At 41.6% G+C, this 24,730-nt stretch overlaps 1 protein-coding gene across 2 annotated transcripts; it reads right to left on the bottom strand.

Moving 5' to 3' along the window:
- Positions 1 to 1,173: 1,173 nt before the first annotated feature.
- Positions 1,174 to 22,660, bottom strand: LOC129858249 (kinesin-like protein KIF11). Of its 2 annotated transcripts, none has more exons than XM_055927361.1 (23): positions 22,418 to 22,660; positions 21,125 to 21,235; positions 19,420 to 19,552; positions 19,208 to 19,305; positions 15,776 to 15,854; positions 15,503 to 15,688; positions 15,219 to 15,343; positions 15,034 to 15,124; positions 14,645 to 14,887; positions 14,444 to 14,539; positions 14,235 to 14,323; positions 14,016 to 14,103; positions 13,716 to 13,904; positions 13,340 to 13,547; positions 13,075 to 13,247; positions 12,812 to 12,937; positions 12,552 to 12,710; positions 12,152 to 12,291; positions 10,639 to 10,912; positions 4,956 to 5,178; positions 4,689 to 4,846; positions 1,588 to 1,698; positions 1,174 to 1,489 (listed from the first exon to the last, which is right to left on the bottom strand). In XM_055927361.1, exons 2-23 carry the CDS (start codon positions 21,199 to 21,201, stop codon positions 1,376 to 1,378), a joined length of 3,180 nt encoding a protein of 1,059 aa, XP_055783336.1. In that variant the 5' UTR covers positions 21,202 to 21,235; positions 22,418 to 22,660; the 3' UTR covers positions 1,174 to 1,375. The 2 variants fall into 2 exon arrangements, with proteins under 2 accessions (XP_055783336.1, XP_055783326.1); XM_055927351.1 differs by lacking the exon at positions 22,418 to 22,660 and adding an exon at positions 21,457 to 21,644.
- Between the last annotated feature and the right edge of the window lie 2,070 nt (positions 22,661 to 24,730).

The raw sequence follows: 24,730 nt of genomic DNA, 5'->3' as shown, positions 1-24,730 counted from the left end.
TGTACATAACCCATCTACAATTTAGCCCAAACAACTACCTCTTTACCTACTGTATTTATTTATTAATTTATTTTGCTCCTTTGCACCCCATTATTTCTGTCTCTACTTTGCACTTTCTTCCACTGCAAACCAACCATTCCAGTGTTTTTTTTTTTGTTTTTATTTGACTTGCTGTGTTGTACTCACTTCGCCTCCATGGCCTTTTATATTTTTATTTATACATATATTTGTTTGCCTTCACCTCCCATCTCACCTCACTTGCTCACATTGTATATAGACTTATTTTTTTTCCACTGTATTATTGACTATATGTTTGTTTTACTCCATGTGTAACTATGTGCTGTTGTATGTGTCGAACTGCTTTGCTTTATCTTGGCCAGGTCGCAATTGTAAATGAGAACGTGTTCTCAATTTGCCTACCTGGTTAAATAAAGGTTAAAAAAATAAAAATAAAAAAAATAAACCACAGCTAAGGGCTGTTCTAAAGCACGACCCAACACGGTGTGCCTGGATACAGCCCTTAGCCGTGGTATATTGGCAATTATACCACAAACCCCTGAGGTGCCTTATTGCTATTATAAACTGGTTACCAACTTAGAGCAGTAAAAATAAATGTGTTGTCATACCAGTGGTATACTTTGATATACCAAGGCTGTCAGCCAATCAGCATTCAGGGCTCGAACCACCCAGTTTATAATAATATTCAAAACAGATAAATGTTATTCATTACATTTCTCGCACTCGCTCACCTAAATATGTAATAAATAAATAAAAATAGCACTACCTGACAGTATGATAAATTACATTAGAAAACTGGCTGGTTCGAGCCATGAATGCTGATTGGCTGACAGCTGTTGTATATGAGACCGTATACCACAGGTATGACAAAACATGTATTTTTATTGCCCTAATTACATTTGTAACCAGTTTATAATAGCAATAAGGCACCTCGGGTTTGTAGTATAATGTCAATATACCACGGCTAAGGGGTGTGTCCAGGCACTTCGTACTTATGAACAGTCCTTAGCCGTGGTATATTGGCCATATACCACACCTCCTCTGGCCTTATTGCTTAATTATAGAAATGTTACATTTATTCTTCCAATTATGGGCTTGTGGTGCAGTTCACTAAGTGAAGGTAATAAAGTGGTGTATATTTCAATCAGAGGACACTTACATCTTTAAAAATATGTTTAATACAGACAAAAGAACATTAGTTAAAAAATGTTCTAGCTCATTCATGTCAGTCAATCCTTTTAAGACTGCATAATAGGGGAAAAAAACATTACCAACAGAACAGATTAAGAGAATAGTAAAAACAGACTCAAGACAGGTAAAATATTAAATAGTTAAGAAATGTAAAAGTCACATTCTACTAGTTCTGACACCTTAGTGGTAATTTGGACCTGAGTGGGGTATCGTGAGTTTCATTTTCTGCCATCTTGGATCGATTGAGGGGTTTGTTTTCCTTCTTGCCTGCCTTCTTTTGCTGAAAGGAGAAACAATACATTCAAACAAAGCCATAGCTGGGGCTAGGAGCGAGAGATGAAACAGTACATTAACAAAGAAACACTGGGGTAATCTTACCTTGAAGAACGGCACTCTTCCATTCTCATAGCACATGAGGTTTTCGTCGATGTAAGATGGCTCAGTGACATAGCTGTCGTTGTAGCCGCTCAACTCGTCCTCCAGAGAGTCCTATGGTAACAGATGTCATAACATCTATTCTGTACACTGAACTTCACCCTTTCCAATGTCATTATTGCCTGTTACATGCTGAATAGTCAAGATCAGTCAGCATTCATAGTCGGTGTATACAGTAGAGGTTGACCAATTAATCGGAATGACCGATTTAATTAGGGCCGATTTCAAGTTTTCATAGCAATCGGTAATCTGCATTTTTGGACTCAGATTATATTGCAATCCACAAGGAGACTGCGTGTTACGTGAGTGCAGGCAGCAAGGAGCCATGGTAAGTTGCTTGCTAGCATTAAACTTAATCTTACATAAAAAAAATAAAGCTTAACATAATCACTAGTTAACTACACATGGTTGATGATATTACCAGTTTAACTAGCTTGTCCTGCGTTGCATATAATCAACGCGGTGCCTGTAATTGTGTCACTTCTCTTGCGTTCAGTGTAAGCAGAGTCAGGGTATATGTAGCAGGTTGGGTTGTCTGGCTCGTTACGAACTGTGTGAAGACCATTTCTTCCTAACAAAGACCGTAATTAATTGGCCAGAATTTTACATAATTATGACATAACATTAAATGTTGCTGTTACATTGCACAACCTTCAGACTTAGGGTTGCCACCCGTTCGATAAAATAGGGAACGGTTCCGTATTTCACTGAAAGAATCAATTTTGTTTTCGAAATTATAGTTTCCGGATTTGACCATATTAATGACCTAAGCCTCATATGTGTGTTTATTATACACTGCTCAAAAAAATAAAGGGAACACTTAAACACAATGTAACTGATTTCACAGAAGTGTGATTGACTTAAACTGTCCACTTAGGAAGCAACACTGATTGACAATACATTTCACATGCTGTTGTGCAAATGGAATAGACAAAAGGTGGAAATTATAGGCAATTAGCAAGACACCCCCAAAAAAGGAGTGATTCTGCAGGTGGTGACCACAGACCACTTCTCAGTTCCTATGCTTCCTGGCTGATGTTTTGGTCACTTTTGAATGCTGGCGGTGCTCTCACTCTAGTGGTAGCATGAGACGGAGTCTACAACCCACACAAGTGGCTCAGGTAGTGCAGTTCATCCAGGATGGCACATCAATGCGAGCTGTGGCAAAAAGGTTTGCTGTGTCTGTCAGCGTAGTGTCCAGAGCATGGAGGCACTACCAGGAGACAGGCCAGTACATCAGGAGACGTGGAGGAGGCCGTATGAGGGCAACAACCCAGCAGCAGGACCGCTACCTCCGCCTTTGTGCAATGAGGAGCACTGCCAGAGCCCTGCAAAATGACCTCCAGCAGGCCACAAATGTGCACGTGTCTGCTCAAACGGTCAGAAACAGACTCCATGAGGGTGGTATGAGGGCCCGACGTCCACAGGTGGGGGTTGTGCTTACAGCCCAACACCGTGCAGGACGTTTGGCATTTGCCAGAGTACACCAAGATTGGCAAATTTGCCACTGGCGCCCTGTGCTCTTCACAGATGAAAGCAGGTTCACACTGAGCACATGTGACAGACGTGACAGAGTCTGGAGACGCCGTGGAGAACGTTCTGCTGCCTGCAACATCCTCCAGCATGACCGGTTTGGCGGTGGGTCAGTCATGGTGTGGGGTGGCATTTCTTTGTGGGGCCGCACAGCCCTCCATGTGCTCGCCAGAGGTAGCCTGACTGCCATTAGGTACCGAGATGAGATCCTCAGACCCCTTGTGAGACCATATGCTGACACATGCACATTTGTGGCCTGCTGGAGGTCATTTTGCAGGGCTCTGGCAGTGCTCCTCATTGCACAAAGGCGGAGGTAGCGGTCCTCCTGCTGGGTTGTTGCCCTCCTACGGCCTCCTCCACGTCTCCTGATGTACTGGCCTGTCTCCTGGTAGCGCCTCCATGCTCTGGACACTACGCTGACAGACACAGCAAACCTTTTTGCCACAGCTCGCATTGATGTGCCATCCTGGATGAACTGCACTACCTGAGCCACTTGTGTGGGTTGTAGACTCCGTCTCATGCTACCCCTAGAGTGAGAGCACCGCCAGCATTCAAAAGTGACCATAACATCAGCCAGGAAGCATAGGAACTGAGAAGTGGTCTGTGGTCACCACCTGCAGAATCACTCCCTTATTGGGGGTGTCTTGCTAATTGCCTATAATTTCCACCTGTTGTCTATTCCATTTGCACAACAGCATGTGAAATTTATTGTCAATCAGTGTTGCTTCCTAAGTGGACAGTTTGATTTCACAGAAGTGTGATTGACTTGGAGTTACATTGTGTTGTTTAAGTGTTCCCTTTATTTTTTTGAGCAGTGTATTATAATTAAGTCTATGATTTGATAAGGCAGTCTGAGTGGTGGTAGGCAGCAGCAGGCTCGTAAAGCATTCATTCAAACAGCACTTTCCTGCGTTTGCCAGCAGCGCTTCGCAATACTTGAAGCGCAGCGATGTTATTGACATCAAGCCCATCAACTCCTGAGATTAGGCTGGCAATACTATAGTGCCTATAAGAACATCCAATAGTCAAAGGTCTATGAAATACAAATGGTATAGAGAGAAATAGTCCTATAATAACTACAACCTAAAACTTCTTAACTGGGAAAATTGAAGACTCATGTTAAAAAGGAACCACCAGCTTTCATATGTTCTCATGTTCAGAGCAAGGAACTTAAACGTTAGCTTTTTTACATGGCACATATTGCAATTTTACTCTTTTCCAACACTGTGTTTTTGCATTAAACCAAATTGAACATGTTTCATTATTTATGTATGTATTATATTAAGTTCAAATAAAAAAAAGTGTTCATTGAGTATTGTTGTAATTGTCATTATTACAAATATATATAAAAAGAAAATCAGACTTTTTTTGGTACTCGAATAAAATTCGTATTGGTGTTAAAATCATAAATCGGTCGACCTCTAGTATACAGTTCCCTTAATGTAATCATGACACTAATCTGCCCCAAACCGACATGACCCAACCGGGTAAAATTGGGATCTAATGTGTACCTGATCGACCTGCTTCTCCTCCTCTACTGTGTCACACTGGAACAGGGCTGCCTGCAGCTCCTCCTGCTGGTGGCGGAAGCTGTCCAGCAGTTCAGCTCTGCTCTTCGACTTGGCCAGGAGACATGGGTACACAAACTCTCTCCTCTGAGGAGTTGTACCTGCCAGAACAAATAGAACGAAACAAGAGGTCAATGACTCAGACTATACACGTAGAAGAAAAAAGCCAATTTAACATTTTAGATGGCATTACATCCACGTCAGGCTCACCAGTTGGAACATCCTGTTTGAGCTGCTCGCTGAGAAAACTGTGGACACTGACCACGCCATCCTCCATGTGGGCCTTGAGTTCTACGTGGTGGTGTTCCAGAGTGTTCTGGTCCAGTGACGTCTGCTCTTTCAAGGCCCCCAGACCCTCCTCCACCAGCCCTTGCTGCTGCTTTAGTTGACCACTCACCTCCTGGACCCTCTCCTCACAGCTCTGCTCCACCCTCTGATTCACACCAGAGAAACACCGGTCAGGACTTCAGTTATGATGAATATCGACATGTAATGAGCTGCTCAGGGATTTCAAAGCTAACCATGTTTGTAAAACTGAACAGTGTAGTACCAGACTACTAATATTTTCCGGCATTGAGCAAATTTCAGGTCTGCTGAGTGCAAACTTGAACCATGTGAAATTTCTGTGCAACTTCCAGCACATGTTTACTGTGAACACAGAGGTTGTACCCACTTTACTCTTTCAGTGGCCAAATAGCCTACTGATTATTTGATAATAAAATGTACACCTACCAGAGTGGCTTACCATTAAAAAAAAAAATGTTTGTTTGAAAATTCACCATGTGAAATTAACATGGAAATTGGTTATATCATTCAGCCTACAGTACAGTAGCAGCCAATGTGTGATGTTTAATGTAGGCCTACATTCCATGAGACTTTTCCTTCAGACAAGGTGGTGACTGAACATTGTTGTGTTTGATACAAGAAACCAAAATAAAAAAGGCATAGTTATTCCCATATCATTATTAAAGAGAATCAAACAAGTTTTGCTACTCTGTGCCTATTGGCTACTTAGCTTATTCAGACTCGTCTCAAAATACAACACTGCCCCTTAAGACAAAGAAAAGCTCCCTACCTGGCACGCTTTTCAAAGATGGCTAGAAAAAGTACGCGTTTTGTGATCTTGTAGGAAGCAAGAATTTGCTCTAACTGGGCTAATAATTCACTATCTAGCAAATAATATGAACAAAATGTGCACACGTCGCTACATGCGATTGTTTTGAGATCAAAGCATCAGCTGCATAATAAAGCACAACCACTCATGCTGTAAAACAGTCCAGTTCAAAGTGAATGGCACAAATTCATATATGGCAATGTCTATTTGCACATAGGTCTACTGCAGTTCTGATTGGTTATGCCGCACTGGTCTGTGTAAAGGAATACAATAGAATCCTACTCTGATGCGCTCAAATGTTGGTTGACCGAGAATCATCCGTTCGTTCTTCCAGTCTGAAAAAAAAGGTACTTTTCCATATATAGATACCCTACGCGCCGAGCTGGTCTGATGCTTTAAGTGCACTCTTAGATAAAATAACTCTTAACGGGCGAATGTTTACTGGTTGCTCAGGAGGGAAAGTCAGATCTGTGGAAGACATCTACTGGACCCAAAGAGGGTATAGGAGCAAGCAATGCGTGAGTATTGTGTACCAAACAGGTGTGGTTAGAATACAATATTATTTTTTCTTACCATTTGGAAAAGTGCAAACACTAATTAAGTGTACCAGAGTGTCAAGGAAAAAAACAAGCCCTTAAAATAGCAAAGACAAAGACCGTTGCATGCATTTGTGATTTGCAGTTTATTTATTGCTTAGGAAAATTATTCAAAGCTCCCTTTCTTATTCCATTTTTGAACTAAAAATGTTTGATTGCATTTCAAAGCATGAATGACTCGTATGCTGTGTCATGACATGAAGGACTGACATACAGTAGCCTACAGTGCCTTTGGAAAGTTTAGACCCCTTGACTTTCCACATTTTGTTAGCCTTATTCTAAAATATATATTTTTTTAAGAATCCTCAGCAATCTACACACAATACCCCATAATGACAAAGCAAAAAACAGTTTAGAAATTTGAGCAAATGTATTAAAAATAAAAAAAATACTTTTACATAAGTATTCAGACCCTTTGCGATGAGACTCGAAATTGAGCTAAGGTGCATCCTGTTTCATTGATCATCCTTGAGATGTTTCTACAACTTGGACTCCCCCTGTGGTAAATGCAATTGATTGGCCATGATTTGGAAAGGCACACACACCTGTCTATATAAAGGTCCCACAGTTGACAGTGCATATCATAGCAAAAACCAAGCAATGAGGTCGAAGGAATTGTCCGTAGAGCTCCAAGACAGGATTGTGTCGAGGCACAGATCTGGGGAAGGGTACCAAAAATATTCTGCAGCATTGAAGGTCCAAGAACACAGTGGCCTCCATCATTCTTAAATGGAATTAGTTTGGAACCACCAAGACTCTTCCTAGAGCTGGCCGCACAGCCAAACTGGGCAATCAGGGGAGAGAGGCCTTGGTCAGAGAGGTGACCAAGAACCCAATGGTCACTGACAGAGCTCTATAGGTCCTCTGTGGAAATGGGAGAAACTTCCAGAAGGATAACCATCTCTGCAACACTCCAATCAGGCCTTTATGGTAGAGTGACCAGACAGAAGCCACTCCTCAGTAAAAGGCACACGACAGCCCGCTTGGAATTTGCCAAAAGTCAAACACTCAGACCATAAAAACAAGATTCTCTGGTCTGATGAAACCAAGATCGAATGCCAAGCTCCATATCTGTAGGAAACCTGGCACCATCTACAGTGAAGCATGGTGGTGGCAGCATCATGCCGTGTAGAAGTTTTTCAGCTGTAGGGTCTGGTCTGAGAGACTAGTCAGAATCGAGGCAAAGATGAACGGAGCAAAGTACAGAGAGATCGTTGATGAAGTCCTGAGCGCTCTGGAGCAGGTTCTCAGACTGGGGCGAAGGTTCACCTTCCAACAGGACAATGACCCTAGACACATAGCCAAGAACGCAGGAGTGGCTTTGGGACAAGTCTATGAATGTCCTTGAGTGGCCCAGCCAGAGACCGGACATGAACAGCTCTGGAGAGACCTGAAAATAGCTGTGAAGCAACACTTCCCATCCAACCTGAGAGCTTCAGAGGATCTACAGAGAAGAATGGGATAAACTCCCCAAATACAGGTGTGCCAAGCTTGTAGCATCACACCCAAGAAGATGCGAGGCTGTAATCGCTGCCGAAGGTGCTTCAAAGTACTGAGTAAAGGGTCTGAACACTTGTGTAAATGTAATATTGCAGTTGTTTTTTTTGCTTTGTCATTATGGAGTATTGTGTAGATTGATGAGTAATAAAACAATTTAAATCAATTTTAGAATAAGGCTGTTACGTATCAAAACATGGAAAAAGTCAAGGGGTGTGAATACTTTCCGAATGCACTGTATGCATGTAAACAAGCACGTAATGATACATGCACACACAGTACAGGTCAAACGTAGACACCTACTCATTCCAGGGTTTATTTTTTCCTATATTGTAGAATAGCGAAGACATTAAATCTAAGAAACATACAGAATCATGTAGTAACCAAAAGTATTAAATCAAAGTAACTGATTCTTCAAAGTAGCCACCCGTTGCTCACTCTTGGCATTCTTTCAACCAGTTTCATGAGGTAGTCACCTGGAATGCATTTCAATTCACAGGTGTGCCTTGCTAAAAGTTAATGTGGAATTTCTTAACATCTTAATGCGTTTGAGCCAATTAGTTGTGACAAGGTAGAGGTGGTATGCAGAAGGAAGCCCTATTTGGTAAAAGACCAAGTTCATATTATGTGAAGAACAGCTCAAATAAGCAAAGAGAAACGACAGGCCATCATTACTTTAAGACATGAAGGTCAGTCAATCCAGGACATTTCAAGTAATTTGAAAGTTGCTTCAAGTGCAGTCGCAAAAACCATCAAGCGCTATGATGAAACTGGCTCTCATGAGGACCGCCACAGGAAAGGAAGACCCAGAGTTACCTCTGCTGCAGAGGATCAGTTCAACTGAGTTAACTGCACCTCAGATTGCAGCCAAAATAAATGCTTCAGAGTTTAACAGACACATCTCAACATCAACTGTTCAGAGGAGACTATGTAAAATCAGGCCTTCATGGTCAAATTGCTGCAAAGAAACTACTACTAAAAGGACACCAATAAGAAAAGAGACTTATTTGGGCCAAGAAACACGCCCAATGGACATTAGACCGGTGGAAATGTGTCCTTTTGTCTGATGAGCCCAAATTTTTGGTTCCAACCGCTGTGTCTTTGTGAGACGCAGAGTAGGTGAACGGATGATCTCTGCATGCATGGTTCCCACCGTGAAGCATGGAGGAAGAGGTGTGATGGTGCTTTGCTGGTGACATGGTCAGTGATTTATTTAGAATTCAAGTCACACTTGAGCAGGATAGCTAACAGCATTCGGAAGCGATACGCCATCCCATCTGGTTTGCGCTTAGTGGCACTACCATTTGTTTTTCAACAGGACAATGACCCAACACACCTCCAGGCTGTGTAAGGGCTATTTGACCAATAAAGAGTGATGAGTGCTGTTTCAGATGACCTGGCCTGCACAATCACCAAGCTCAACCCAATTGAGATGGTTTGGGATGAGTTGGACCACAAAGTGAAAGAAAAGCAGCCAACAAGCTCTCAGCATATGTGGGAACTCCTTCAAGACCGTTGGAAAAGCATTCCAGGTGGAGCTGCTTGAGAGAATGCCAAGAGTGTGCAAAGCTGTCAACAAGACAAAGGGTGGCTATTTTGAAGAATCTAAAATATATATAGATTTGTTTAACACTTTTGTTACTACATGATTCCATGTGTTATTTCATAGTTGATGTCTTCACTATTATTCTACAATGTAGAAAATAGTAAAAATAAAGAAAAGTCCTTTTAATGAGTAGGTGACCAAACTTCTGAATGGTACTAATATAAAATTCAATCGCCTACATTTTCTTAGACAATTAAAAGGCAAGAACTGTTTCCTCACTCCGCTGCTGCCTCCGCCACATTGTTCTCAACACCAATACGCTGGTTAACTTTGCTATTATGTATTTAGGAACATAGGGAAAGGCGCCAATTCAACGGCACACTGAAGATTGTCCGCGGTTCTGAAACAGCGACCGCTATCCAACACGGGAGAATGCGCATGTTACAAAATATTATTTATTAGTGGTGCATAATTATTTTCACATAATATAACCATATACAATTTCAGGTTTCACATGTTTTAGAGTGAAGACTGTGCCATCCCCGTGGCCTCCGCAATTGTTTTGTCTACCGAAACAGGGGTGAATCAGACAGCTCGTGCACCATGAATTAACGATTTGCGATTGCTCGACTAAGAAAATCTTGATCGACCAACAGCCTATCGACCAGTCAACTAAATGGGGTCAGCCCTTAATCAGGTCTGATAAAACGGTCTGATCCTGTTGGTATCCAACATGCCATCAGACTGCTAAACACTTGAACTGGACTGCAGACTCTACAAACCTTAGAGCACACATACAGTACATTCATGACACACACATATATATTACTAATGATTGCTAAATACTGCACAATATAAAACACTCCCACCCCCCCAATCCCTGCCTTCCCCAAAACCCATGAAAATATTGGACTATAAATTGTGCCTTCCTGTATTATACTAAAACGTTTATTCTATTCTAATAAGCAATTTACTTTGTTTGTATTCTTATCTTTTATCATTTCATACAACTGAAACTTCCAGGCCAAGAAAAATTGGCAAAATAGCAAAAATACATTTTAGTACTCCATTTCATAAAGTACCACCAAGTACCTGTTTGAGGTAAAACTGCACAATATTCTGTCTGAGTGTATAGTTTACCTGAAGCAGGGTCTGAGCAGAGGCGGTGTTCTCTCTCATCAGGGTGAGCTGAGCCTGGGAGTCAGTGCTGTCCTTGGTGGAGGCACACCATTGCAGACTCCTCTCACACAGTTGGGTCAGAGAGCTGTGTAGGTGGCTACAGTAGACGGAGCACTCCTCCACCGTATGCTGGGCCTCCTGGGCAGTCTGCTGGACCTCAGAGATAAGGCAGGCGGTGGTGGACTCTAGACACTCCTTTTGGGTTGCGGTCTGGTTCTCAGCTGCACTGCATCTCCTAGAAGACGGAATCAAATGAATTAGAGGCTATGCACTGGCAAACAAGTGAAAAGAGTAATATGCAGATTCAATGGACAGAGTCAACGACATGGTAGGGCGGACTCCAATTAGTCAACCGGTCGATTGTTTGGTCGTTAGGCCGTTGGTCGACCAAGATTGTGTGTTACTGCTCGACTAAAACACACGCCCAACTCCGAGAACTAATCCATTGGAGGCCAAGACTAAAAGCCAATTCATGTTTGATCCGAAAATGTGGTTTGAGGCTCCATATGGAGAGATTGACGCAATTGCGGAGCCTCCAGAGGCATAGAGGCGAAATCAAGCTCTGCATCGCCATGCGCCTCCCAAATGTTGTAACAATGAGAAGGGATCTGTACAGCTCTGCATTGACATGATTGGTTGACGGTAGGTGGGGGCGGTACATCCTGTATACACACAAACTCACTTCTTTGAGAACAGCTGTGCATTGTGCCGTTAAGCGCAAGAAGTATGAATGCCTTGACATCTGATGAGACCATATCACTGTAAATCCTGCATGGCCAATGCAGATGTCGGATTGAGGACGCACAATGTACTTCTCTCTCCAGAATGCGCGCTCTCCCGCAGATTTTTGCACATTCATAACTTCAATGTGTGAATTGTTTGCATATATCAATACCCCATTACATATATCACCAGTAGTATATTTAAGCAATAAGGCCCGAGGAGGTGTGGTATATGTCCAATATACCACGGCTAAGGGCTGTTCGTATGCGCAACACGGAGTGCCTGGACACAGCCCTTAGCCGCGGTATAATGGCCATATATCACGGACACATTGTTCGCTGAGTGCACAACCTATGCTACAGTTTTGGTTTATTTCATTCCATTTTACAAATTGTCAATTTTGTAGTCTTTTGTTTGGAGCTCTGCGGTCGATGTTGATTAAGGACACGCACACATAGAAGTAGGCCTATAAGCTACAGTGAAAATGTAGGCACATGATAAAACATTTTTTGGGGGGGGTATGATAGTATTTCTGATTGGCTTAACACACCATCACTAATGACCTGTAAAAAGTAATGTTTTCACCTCAAACAGCAGCTGTTTATACATCCATTGAGAATTACAATAGTTAGACGACTTTTGGTCAACCACACACACAAAAAAAATGAGTCGGGACAGCCCTACGCCATGGACAGATATATCGCATCACATTAGGCCAATGGCCCAGTTAAGACAGCCCAGTTGCACTTACGTTTGCAGGGTCTGCTGAAGGGACTGGACAGGGACCTGCAAGGCGTCGGAGGCACTCATCAGGCCAGCGTAGTTATTCTGGGTCTCCATGGCCAGGAGATTGAGCTGGTTCTGCAGACACTGGATCACTTGGGTCATGCCCTGTAGGGGAGGTGATGTCACAAGGTCAGATCAAAAAGCACACGTGTTGACCAAACATCCTCGATAGCGAGAAGAGTTATTTTTTTTGTGTCAACATCCAGATGTCTAACAGGGACTGGACCAACGGAATAAAAGCAGAGTAGACATTGCCGAGCAACCCTATTGTGCATCACTTTGACATCTTGTTTTTTTCAGATGATTGCAGAGGGTGATAAGAGAAGACACTTTATAGACCACTCCAAGTCGATCCCAGGCCGTACCGTCCGATGCTCCTTGTCTGCTCTGCTGATCTGTTCCTTCAGGTTGTTGTGCTCAATCTTTAGGGAGCCGAGACCTGCTGTGGCAGTCTCCCTCAGGGCAGCCAGGTCCTGGGCATGGCCACTGAAGAACGACGTCATCTCCACCTTCATGGACGCCATCTGGGAAAAAGGAAAGCATTCATTAAATTGTCTAACACATGCATACGCAAAGTATTTAGAGTATTTATATTCAATGCATTATTTCAGCCAGCTTCCCTTACCTTAGCTGCCAGGGCATGGTGGCTCCCCAGTGTCTTCTTCAGGCTGTCATTCATGGCCATGATGGCACTGAAACCAGGCAACATCTGGGCCACCAGGACCTCCTCAAGCTCCAGCTTATGCTCCTCCTGATCAAACAGGATCATATTTATCAAGAAATATCTCACAAATCTCTTTATACAGATGTGTACAAAAACAGAAGAGACAGAAAAAAGAGAAAAAAAACACCGGACTAGAACAGACATGGCTTTAATTCTATCCTTACCAAAACCTGGTGCAGAGTGTTTTTGGCCTCCACACACAGAGTCTCCTGCTCCATCAACTTAGCCTGACACTTGGTCATGCCATCAGTAAACAGGTTATTGATGCCGCAGAAGGACGTGGCTACAGTAGCCATGGCACCTTTGAACACTTTGTCGTTGACTGTAAGAAGAGCCTCTGAGGGAGCAAAAGACATTCAATCAGATATTAATTCCTATGATGCGCTCATATCACTCTTGTAAACTACCGGTCCATTTCAAGCTGCTCACCAACTGAGGTTTTGTAGGAGTCCAGCATGCTCTGGTGCTTGTTGCGCTGGTCTTCCACAGAGTTCTGCATCTGGCTGAACATAGCATCCATGTGGTCGGTAAAACTAATCTGGATTTCAGAGTTCTGCTCCTCAACTTTCTTCTTCCTCTCTAGCTTAGCATGCAGGTCAGATACGTCTTTGGTGCTCACATCAACAGTTGTCAGCAACTGGAGAAAAAAAGAAAAAGAGGTTAAATCGTGAAAACAGACAGTCATTTTAATATACAGTACATTCTCAAATTACATTTTAGTCATTTAGACAAAACTGTTTACCTGAGCGAATTACAGCAGTGAGTGTATACATTTTCGTACTGGCCGTAACATCGTCAGACTAACCTTGTCTGCAGCGGTATACAGTTTCTCCTCGGTGGTGGCCAGCTCAGACACTATAAATGCCTCCTCAGTGAGCTTCTGCTTGGTCTCCTGCAGGTCCTTGTGAGTCACCTCCAGTTTATGGTTCTTCTCCTCCAGATCATTGATGCACTGGTCCAGCTTATCCTTGCTATCCTCAAACAGCTCAAAGACCTGGGAAGGAGGGACGGTTACAATATTTTTGGATTAGTCATGTGGAGCCGGTAGCCATTGCTCAGCTCATCCAAAAACAGGAAGTAAAATGACATTTTTAAATATGCTTACTCTCTTCAGCTCCTCCTCCACTGATGCAATCTTCTCAGTGTATTCTGTTATATGCTCCTCTTGGGAAGATATCGCGCCTGCCATGCACCTGTGGGGCGATAAATTAAAATGTTAAACTCCTGTACTTTCTCATTTTGAAGTGATTACATTCCAATACAGATTTTAGTAAAAACATTTGGTTCATGAACAAAATATGTGTGTTGTACAATGGGCAATTACTCATAGTTCTCAGACGACAAATACACTCCATTCTTGTCACGAGTGGCAGCCAAATCCCGTTTTAGACGCTCAATTTCTTCTGTGTATTCCTGATAAAATACAATATTTTAGTCCAGACATTTTACCAAATAAGATATTCTTAAAAACATACATAAAGTAAACAGAGAATTCTCCAAATTTCAATTTAGAGTTTCAGTTCTTATATTTACCTTGATAAGAGTTCTCTTTGTCAACTTCTGGTTCACCTCAGGCTTGTTCATGATGTTCTTGGCCCTGTTGGCATATTCCAGCGTGCTCAGAGTTTCCTTGGGATTTCATGAAATGAAAAGTTAAGAGTATTGAGGCATTGATAAAAACTAGGCATCAATCTGGACACACGTGCCAAGAGACAATAAGACAGCCAGACACACCTCCAGGTTGATAGAGGCTGGGGAAACGGTGGCGATGATGGAGGTCTTGGTGCGGCCTCCCAGTGAGTCCTGGAGGATACGGGTGAGTTTGGACTCCCTGTAGGGCACGTGAGGCCTCTTCTCCACCAGTGCAGTGATCACCCTGCCCAGTGTCAGCAGAGACTGGTTGATGTTGCCAGCCTCGCGCGCCCGCTTGTCCACAGCCCCCGATCGGCCGATGTTCTCACTGCCAGCAAGGTCCACCTACAAGGTGAGGTCACGTTAGCGAGAATTCCTGATGGGCATCACAAGCAGGTGCACATACAGGACAAATATGTGATCTTTCTTTGTAAGTCACTGGTAGAGGATACGTGACAATGATATTTGTAGGTAATACCAGTTAACCGTACCAAATTCAGTTTTCCAATCTTGACCAGTTCCTCTCCTTCAATGGTGATCTCCTTCATATGAATCGTGACAGAGAACACCGAGTGAGAGCGGCTGAAAAACAAAAAGGGCTAGATCAATATTAAACTATTCAAACACTACAACGCCTTGCGATGAGAAGTTTAGCTGGTTAGACATGCAGGTTTACCTGGAGTAGGCATTCATAAGAGTGGAGGCAGTTTTTCTCTTGGCAGATCCACGCTCCAGAATCTGGTAAACCTCATTTTTGTTGTGTACCGTGATTTCCTCCAGGCCCTTGATGATGACACCCCTCTGATGGACATAAAGTACATTTAAATCTCATAACTAGGTTATTAAGAACACCACCCTATTGGTGGAATAGCAGGTTGTCTATGGAAACAGCAGTGACGTGTTGACACTTGTGGAATTCAACTAATTAGGAACGTACATAAATGTGAGTGTGAGTACTACCTTATTACGTGGATCATCAAACAATTGAAGGCGTTCAGTGACATCGGGACAAGGACTCAGCAGGTCAAACAGCTCTTCATTGTAAATCTCCAGCAAGGAAACCTTGACAGAAAACTCTGTCCCATTCTCAGACAGCTTCTCAAATATCTGATGAAGTGTCCGTGGAATGATACCAGCAAGAGGGTCCTGAAAGAGTAGATTCAAATCACACATTAGTACAGAGGACAATAACAAAAACAGTCAACTGAAAAATCTGACACAATTATGTTATACCTCTTCCCATGTAAATTCTTCATTTGGAGATCTTTCTCCTTCCATTGTGAAGGTCTTTCCTGTTCCAGTTTGGCCATATCTACATGACAAAAACCATTCAATCAAAAATCTTTTATAAAACACAGACAGACAAGTCTTCAGTGGCCAATGTCAGCTTCCTTTTTTTTGGGGGGGGGGGGCACTCGGTGTTTGGTCACTGATCATGTTTTTGTTTGTTAATTTGTGGATTGCGCTGTACTCTGCCACTAAATGTTGTATATTGCCTGCTAGTGAAGGGGAATATATATATTTTAGAATAAGGCTGTAACATAAATGTGTGGAGTCGGTGTCTATATACTTTCCGAATGCACTGTAACTGCCTTAATGTTGCTGGATTCTGCAAAGAGCCTTAATAAATATAAACATATTGCTCACCATGTCTGCTGCAGAGGGACAAGAGCCATGAGAAAACGAGTTGCCGTTTGGACACTGACGAAATCTTATTCTTGCACCAGTTCTCATTACTTTTATTTCCATGACTCATCAAAACTTGTTTTCTCATGGCTCTTGTTCCTCTGCAGCAGACATGGTGAGCAATATGTTTATATTTATTATTATTAAGGCTCTTCGCAGAGTCCAGCAACATTAAGGCAGTTATGGTGCATTCGGAAAGTATACAGACACCTCGAATCCCCACATTTTGTTACGTTACAGCCATACTCTAAAATGGATTCAATATTATTTTTCTCAATCTACAAACAATACCCCAGAATGACAAAGCAAAATCAGGTTTAGAAATGTTTGCAAATGTATTAAAAATAAAACTGAAAAACCTTATTTACATACAGTTGAAGTCGGAAGTTAACATACTTAGGTTGGAGTAATTAACTCGATTTTCAACCACTCCACAAATTTCATGTTAACAAACTATAGTTTTGGCAAGTCGGTTAGGAGATCTACTTTGTGCATGACAAGTCAATTTTTCAACAACTGTGTAAAGACAGATTATTTCACTTCTAATTCACTGTATAACAATTCCAATGGGTAAGAAGTTTACATACACTAAATTGACTGTGCCTTTAAACAGCTTGGAATATTCCAGAAAATGTCGTGGCTTTAGAAGCTTCTGATAAATGGTGTCAATTAGCCTGAGTCAATTGGAGGTGTACCTGTGGACATATTTCAAGGACTACCGCCAAACTCAGTGCCTCTGCTTGACACCAGGGGGGAAAAAAATCTTTCAAAAATCAGCCAAGACATCAGGAAAAAATTGTGGACCTCCACAAGTCTGGTTTATCCTTAGGAGCAATTTCCAAACGCCTGAAGGTACCACCTTCATCTGTACAAACAATAGTACGCAAGTAGAAACACCATGGGACCACGCAGCCGTCATACCACTCAGGAAGGAGACGTGTTCTGTCTCCTAGAGATGAACGTACTTTGGTGCGAAAAGTGCAAATCAACCCCAGAACAACAGCAAAGGACCTTGTGAAGATGCTGGAGGAAACAGGTACAAAAGTATCTATATCCAGAGTAAAATTAGTCCTATATCGACATAACCTGAAAGGCCGCTCATCAAGGAGGAAGCCACTGCTCCAAAACCACCATAAAAAAGCCAGACTACTGGTTTGCAACTGCACATGGGGACAAAGATCGTACTTTTTGGAGAAATGTCCTCTGGTCTAATGAAACAAGAATAGAACTGTTTGGCCATAATGACCATTGTTATGTTTGGAGGAAAAAGGGGGAGGCTTGCAAGCCGAAGAACACCATCCCAACTGTGAAGCACGGGGTGGCAGTATCATGTTGTGGGGGGTGCCTTGCTGCAGGAGGGACTGGTGCACTTCACAAAATAGATGGCATCATAAGGGAGGAAAATTATGTGGATATATTGAAGCAACATCTCAAGACGTCAGTCAGGAAGTGAAAGCTTGGTCGCAAATGGGTCTTCCAAATGGACAATGACCCCAAGCATACTTCCAAAGTTGTGGCAAAATGGCTTACGGACAACAAAGTCAAGGTATTGGAGTGGCAATCAAAGCCCTAACCTCAATCCTATAGAAAATTTGTGGGCAGAACTGAAAAACCATGTGTGAGCAAGGAGACCTACAAACCTGACTCAGTTACACCAGCTCTGTCAGGAGGAATGGGTCAAAATTCACCCAACTTATTGTGGGAAGCTTGTGGAAGGCTACCTGAAACGTTTGACCCAAGTTACACTATTTAAAGGCAATGCTACCAAATACTAATTGAGTGCATGTAAACTTCTGACCCACTTGGAATGTGATGAAAGAAATAAAAGCTGAAATAAAATAATTCTCTATCATTCTGACATTTCACATTCTTAAAATGAAATAAAGTGGTGATCGTAACTGACCTGAGTCAGGGAATTTTTACTAGGATTAAATGTCAGGAATTGTGAAAAACTGAGTTTAAATGTAGTTGGCATAGGTGTATGAAAACTTCTGAATTCAACTGTAAGTATTCAGACCCTATTTCCATTGATCATCCTTGAGATGTTTATACAACTTGGGAGTCCACCTGTGGTAAACTCAATTGGACATGATTTGGAAAGGCACACACCTGCCTATATACAAAAACCAAGCCATGAGGTCAAAGGAATTGTCCATAGAGCTCAGAGACAGGATTGTGTCGAGGCACAGATCTGGAGAAGGGTTTCATGTAGCCATGGCTCTGTTGTACTGCCTTATTCCGGGCAAACTGTAATTTGTGGCACCTGACCACACGACTGGACAGTAGTCCAGGTGCGACAAAACTAGGGCCTGTAGGACCTGCCTTGATAGTGTTGAGGCAGAGCAGCGTTTTATTATAAAAACAGACTTCTCGCCATCTTAGCTACTGTTGCATCAACATGTTTTGACCATGACAGTTCATAATCCAGGTTTACTCTTTGCAGTTTAGTCATCTCAAATTGCTCAATTTCCATATACATTACAAGATTTGCTTGAGGTTTAGTGAATGATTTGTACCCAACACAATGCTTTTAGTTTGAAAGATTTAGGACTAACTTATTTCCAAACATTCTGAAACAGACTGCAGCTCTTTGATAAGTGTTGAAGTAATTTCACTTGCTGAAGTAGCTGAAGTGCACAGTTTTGAGTCATCCGCATACATAGACACACTGGCTTTACTGAAAGCCAGTGGCATGTCATTAGTAAAGAAAGAAAAAAGTAAAGGGCCTAGACAGCTGCCCTGGGGAATTCCTGATTCTACCTGGCTACGTTGGAAAGGCTTCCATTAAAGAACACCCTCTGCTATAGTGTGGATAAAGAGTCGCTTGTTGTTAGACAACATTAGATAGTATCATGAGGTCCGTGGCCATTCCCAGTTCTATGGCTTGCAGTACCATATCAGCAAGTAAAATTCAGAATATGAGTAAATGTACTTGTCAAATAAAGGCGATTTTGATGTCAGTTATTACCTAGTACTTACGCAAAAACTGTACAGTTGTATCCACTTATCACCTCATCCAAAATGGGACAGACAACACTCTTGTAGACGTCGATTTGCTTTGCAGCTGGACCGAAAACCTGAGGGTTTGATAACATGTAACTTAAATGTGCAACCTTAAGAACAGATGGCCTTCCAACCCAAGTAGATATTAGTGTTACTCCATTTTAGACAACATTAGCTACATTAGTTACCATATCAAAAGTGTACATTTTCCTAGCTGCCTTGTCGCCAATCCCTCCCGTTCGCACATTGATCTCTTTTCTGTTTTCAACCGTATCAATGACCCCATGGGAGGCAGACTTGCGTTCCGCGTTGTTGAAGGGTCTGAAAAAGCAAGGGCAGAGAAGTTAGCGAGACATTAGTTAAGCCTAGATACAGTGCATTCTTAAAGTATTCAGACCCCTTGACTTTTCCTACATTTTATTACGTTACAGCCCCCCCCCTCAATCAAACACCCCATAATGACAAAGCAAAAAAGTTCAGACATTTTTGCAAATGTTTATATATATATTTTTTACTGAAATATCACTTACATAAGTATTCAGACCCTTTACTCAGTATTTTGTTGAAGGACCTTTGGCAGTGATTACAGCCTCGAGTCTTCTTGGGTATGACACTTACAAGCTTGGCACAACTGTATTTGGGTAGTTTCTCCCATTCTTCTCTGCAGATCCTCTCTAGCTCTGTCAGGTTGGATGGGGAGCGTCGCTGCACAGCTATTTCAGGTCTCTCCAGAGATGTTTGATCGGCTTCAAGTCCGGCTCTGGCTGGGCCACTCAAGGACATTGAGACCTGTCCTGAAGCCAATCCTGAGTTGTCTTGGCTGTGTGCTTAGGGTCGATGTCCTGTTGGAAGGTGAACCTTAAACCCAGTCTGAGGTCCGGAGAGCACTGGAACAAGTTTTCATCAACGATCTCTGTACTTTGCTCCATTCATCTTTCCTCAATCCTGACTATTCTCCCTGCAGCTGAAGAATATCCCCACAAAATGATGTTGCCACCACCATATTTCACCGTAGGGATGGTGCCAGGTTTCCTCCAGACATGACGCTTGGCATTCAGGCCAGAGTTCAATAATGGTTTCATCAGACCAGAGAATCTGGTTTCTCATGGTCTAAGATTCCATTAGGTTCCTTTTTGCAAACTCCAAGCGGGCTGTCATGTGCCTTTTACTGAGGAGTGGTTTCCATCTGGCCACTCTACCATAAAAGGCCTGATTGGTGGAGTGCTGCTGAGATTGTTGTCCTTCTGGAAGGTTCTTCCATCTCCACAGACGAACCCAGACCATAACCCGATGGTCACGCTGACAAAGGCTGTTCTCCCCCAATTGCGCCGTTTGGCCGTGCAGCCAGCTCTAGGATGAGTTCTTGGTGGTTCCAAACTTCTTCCAAGTAAGAATCATGGATGCCACTTCTTGGGGACCTTCAATGCTGCAGACATTGAAAGTGCCTCGACATAATCCTGTCTTGGAGCTCTAAGGACAATTCCTTTGACCTCATAGCTTGGTTTTCCTCTGACATGTACTGTCAACTGTGGCACCTTACATAGACTGGTGTGTGCCTTTTCAAATCATGTCCAATCAATTTACCACAGGTGGACTCAAATCCAGTTGTAGAAAAATCTCAAGGATGATCAATGGAAACAGGAAACACCTGAGCTCAAGTTCGAGCCTCAAAGGGTCTGAATACTTCCGTAAATAAGGTATGTATTTTTTTATTATACATTTGCAAAAATGTATAAAACCCATGTTTTTGCTTTGTCATTATGGGGTATTGTGTGTAGAATTATGTTTTTATTTAAGCAATTTTAGAATAACGCGCAAGGTGTGTGAATACTTGAATACCAAATGTTTGTATTTAAGTCCCAACTGGTTTCATACAAGTCACGTTTAGCTTACCTGCATCTCACAACGACTTGAATATTTCTCCCCTTCTCATCCTTTTTGGCAACATTGAACAAGTTGTTCGAAGCCATGTTTGCAGAACACTCAAAATCCTGCCAACGTCAACTGTAACAAATATCGTTACCGTTTTTCAATTGAAAAACGCAAATGTTGTATTAGTTAGTTAACATAAGCATAACATAAATTACTGTTATTCTAACTAGGCAGCTAGGCTACCGTTAATTAGCTAGCTATCTACTGTTGATAACTAGCGATTATCACTTCAATATATTTGCTAACGTTAGCTAGCTATGTTACATAGGCAACCAATCCAAAATTGTCATTACCAAATCTTTGCTCTCGAATTTCTCTCGAACAATTATCTTGTAGATGGCTAGCTAATTTTAACAAAAACAATTTGATTGCTGGCGCTCTTTCGTGCGGACTGTGTAGTATTTCAAACTTTAAATATTTTCATCCGAGTTCAGCCAATCGCTAAATCGGAATGTCTCAAACGCGATTTTATTGGCAGTCTGTGGTCACATGAAAAATGGAGGAGTGATGCATCATGGGAACTAAACTATAAATTAGGACATGCTAAAATACACTACATTTGCTAACAGCTTATTCCAAAAATCATGGGCATTAATATGGAGTTGGTTCCCCCTTTGCTGCTTTATAACCCTCCACTCTTCTGAGAAGACGTCCCACTAGATGTTGGAACATTGCTTCGGGGACTTGCTTCCATTCAGCCACAAACATTAGTGAAGTCGGGCACCTTTGGGCGATTAGGCCTTGCTCGCAGTCGGTGTTCGATGGGGTAGAGGTGAGGGCTCTGTGCAGGCCACTCTCATGCCATATTCCTATTTAACGTTATAGTTATTGCTATTCCATTACTTCAGTTCAATTTCTATAGTTTCTGTAGTCTGGTGGCCAGTTAGTATATGAAAAGAAGATGAAGATTTCCATTCTTCTCATCGCGGACTGGTAGAGTTGGGACACCAGGAGGGTGCAATAATGATCAAGTAGAACAGAGAAACGACAGTTATCACAATCTCCATACACGGACCTCTGCTGTCCTCTTTAAGTTCCACGAGAACAAAATTACTAGCTGATAACAATTCATGTATGTATTTACATCATAATGTAGTGCTTAGTAGAAAGTATATTTATTGTTAAATTGTAACTAGGTTTTCCCCAATTTTCCCTCTAGCTAGCAAGTGATTGTGAAAATCAAGTCGTCTGCTGTAAAACTCGTTGCTGTGTAAAACGCAAAATATCTTTGTAGTGAACGGGAATATGACGTACCTTACAAAATCTGTATCCCTTCTAGCCATGACATTTTTTGGTGGGAGGAATTATCCTATTTTGGTTGTCATTGTGACTCAGGCACAGAGTTTCTAAACTCAGAGATGCAACATCGCGAAATTTACGGGAAAGCTTGCTGGACAGACCAAGCAGACCAGGCTGGGATTTGGGGTTTACAAAATCAGCGACAAAAAAAAACTTTATTCCTTAGTTAATTTTCTCGAAATCTGAAGGCACAACGTAGATTCGAGCCAATGTCTTAAGTACTGAACATGTTATTACTCGAACCTCTTGAAAGTGACAAACTGACACGTTTTAATTGACGTCAAAACAACTTTATATCGAAGGAGTAACTTTGATTTGACGGCCGGAACATGCGCAGTTTGGCTTGAGACTATTATTTGTTTTAGTTATTTTTTATTAACAACAAATCAATACAGAAAGTACATAAGGGAACACAAGTATATATAGATTATATATAATGGACAATCGAGCTAGGGGGTACAATATCACATTACAATTACACAAGGACCTTTAAGGGACATACATACACTTACAATTCTAACAGCTTTTCTGTTAGTAGAGTATTTAACTATCTTAAAATACAGTTAAATTTCTTTTTGTAGGGTAAGAAAATGTGTTTTTTTGTTAGTAAATGTACATTTGTGTATATGAGATTTGGCCAAAAGAATAATGAAATTAATTACATAAAAATGTTTCAGCTTATTTTTATCGTATGTAAAGAATCCAAGCAGTACATCTCCACAATAGTGTAAAATCTTCATAAATGTGTTCAATTATAAATCTACTGATGTCTTGCCACAGTTTTCTTACATGTATACAATGCCAAAAAATATGCAACACTGTTTCTGGGTGGTCATTACAAAAGTAGCAATTTGAGTTGATGTTTTCCTTAAACTTCTTCATATAGTGGTTGGCAGGATAATATTTATGAATAATTTTAAAGGAAACTTCCTTAATTTTGTTAACAAGTAGGTATGTGTGTGGCAACATCCAAACTTTTTCCCAACAGATATTATCAATAAATCCATTCCATTAAGGCATGACATAAGGTATAGATACAACATCCTGCTGAAACAAGGTCTGTATCGGTCTGTTGTTGAATGGACCAGAAGAGAAACAAATCTTTCCTACTGATGAGTCAACAGGGTCAATAGAAGGTAGGCTCTGAGGGGCAGGTCTTGACACGTTCCTGAATAACAGAGCAACACCTGAGGGAATGGCGTCTAAAACAATTGCAAAATCTTTAGGTGTTACAGGGACCTTGTAAAGTGATAAGAATTCCTTATAACTGAGTAAAAGACCCTCTGCATTTACCAGTTGGCTTATTTATATTCTAAAAACAAAGAAGTATTTTTATACAATGTATCCCGATTATTCCATATATAATATCTGTGTGGAGAAAAATTGTGTTTATAAATTAAGGACCATGACAAGAAAACCTGCCGATGAATTAGCAGTTGGCTTGAGACTTATCATTAGACCCGATTATGTATTTCTACGCATGAACTTAGCTAGCCAACTTCGTCATGACATCGCCTACAAGTGTGATCAGGGATTTATTTTGGAGAAGCAGTTTCTGCCTATCTTTATACTGTACTGTCTTTGATTCAAGGCAAATAACATTTACATGACAAACATTGCACGGGAAGTTAATGTCATTTTTTTCTCCCCACATTTTGTAAAATTTGCCAATTTGTTTAAAAAACAGTTGTTTGAAACAAACTGTGGTCAGTACAGATCCATCAGTTGTCAATTCAACCATAGTAAGTGTCTCAATTATTGATTTAAAAAATGTAGGTGGAAGTTGCAATGTGTTGTAAATAAAGGTATGGACCTTATCATAGAAAGTGAGAGACACACTTTAAAATAACTCATAGATATTACCCGTTCAACGAAATTATTTGTTAATACACTATAATGCCGCCATAGGATATCACCTTTCCAACAAGTCAATTTGTCAAATTTCTGTCCTGCTAGAGCTGCCCCAGTCAACTGTAAGTGCTGTTATTGTGAAGTGGAAATATCTAGGAGCAACAACGGCTTAGCCGCAAAGTGGAAAGCCACAGGAGCTCACAGAACGGGACCACCGAGTGCTGTCCTCGGTTGCAACACTCACTACCGAGTTCCAAACTGCCTCTAGAAGCAACATCAGCACAATAACTGTTAGTCCGTAGTTTCATGAAATGGGTTTCCATGGCACACAAGCCTAAGATCACCATGTACAATGCCAAGCATAAGCTGGAGTGGTGTAAAGCTCACTGCCATTGGACTCTGGATCAGTGGAAGCAC

This window comes from Salvelinus fontinalis, chromosome 1 (assembly GCF_029448725.1).
Source record: "Salvelinus fontinalis isolate EN_2023a chromosome 1, ASM2944872v1, whole genome shotgun sequence".
NCBI classification, from domain to species: domain Eukaryota; kingdom Metazoa; phylum Chordata; class Actinopteri; order Salmoniformes; family Salmonidae; genus Salvelinus; species Salvelinus fontinalis.
This window is presented reverse-complemented; position numbering and strand designations above follow the sequence as displayed.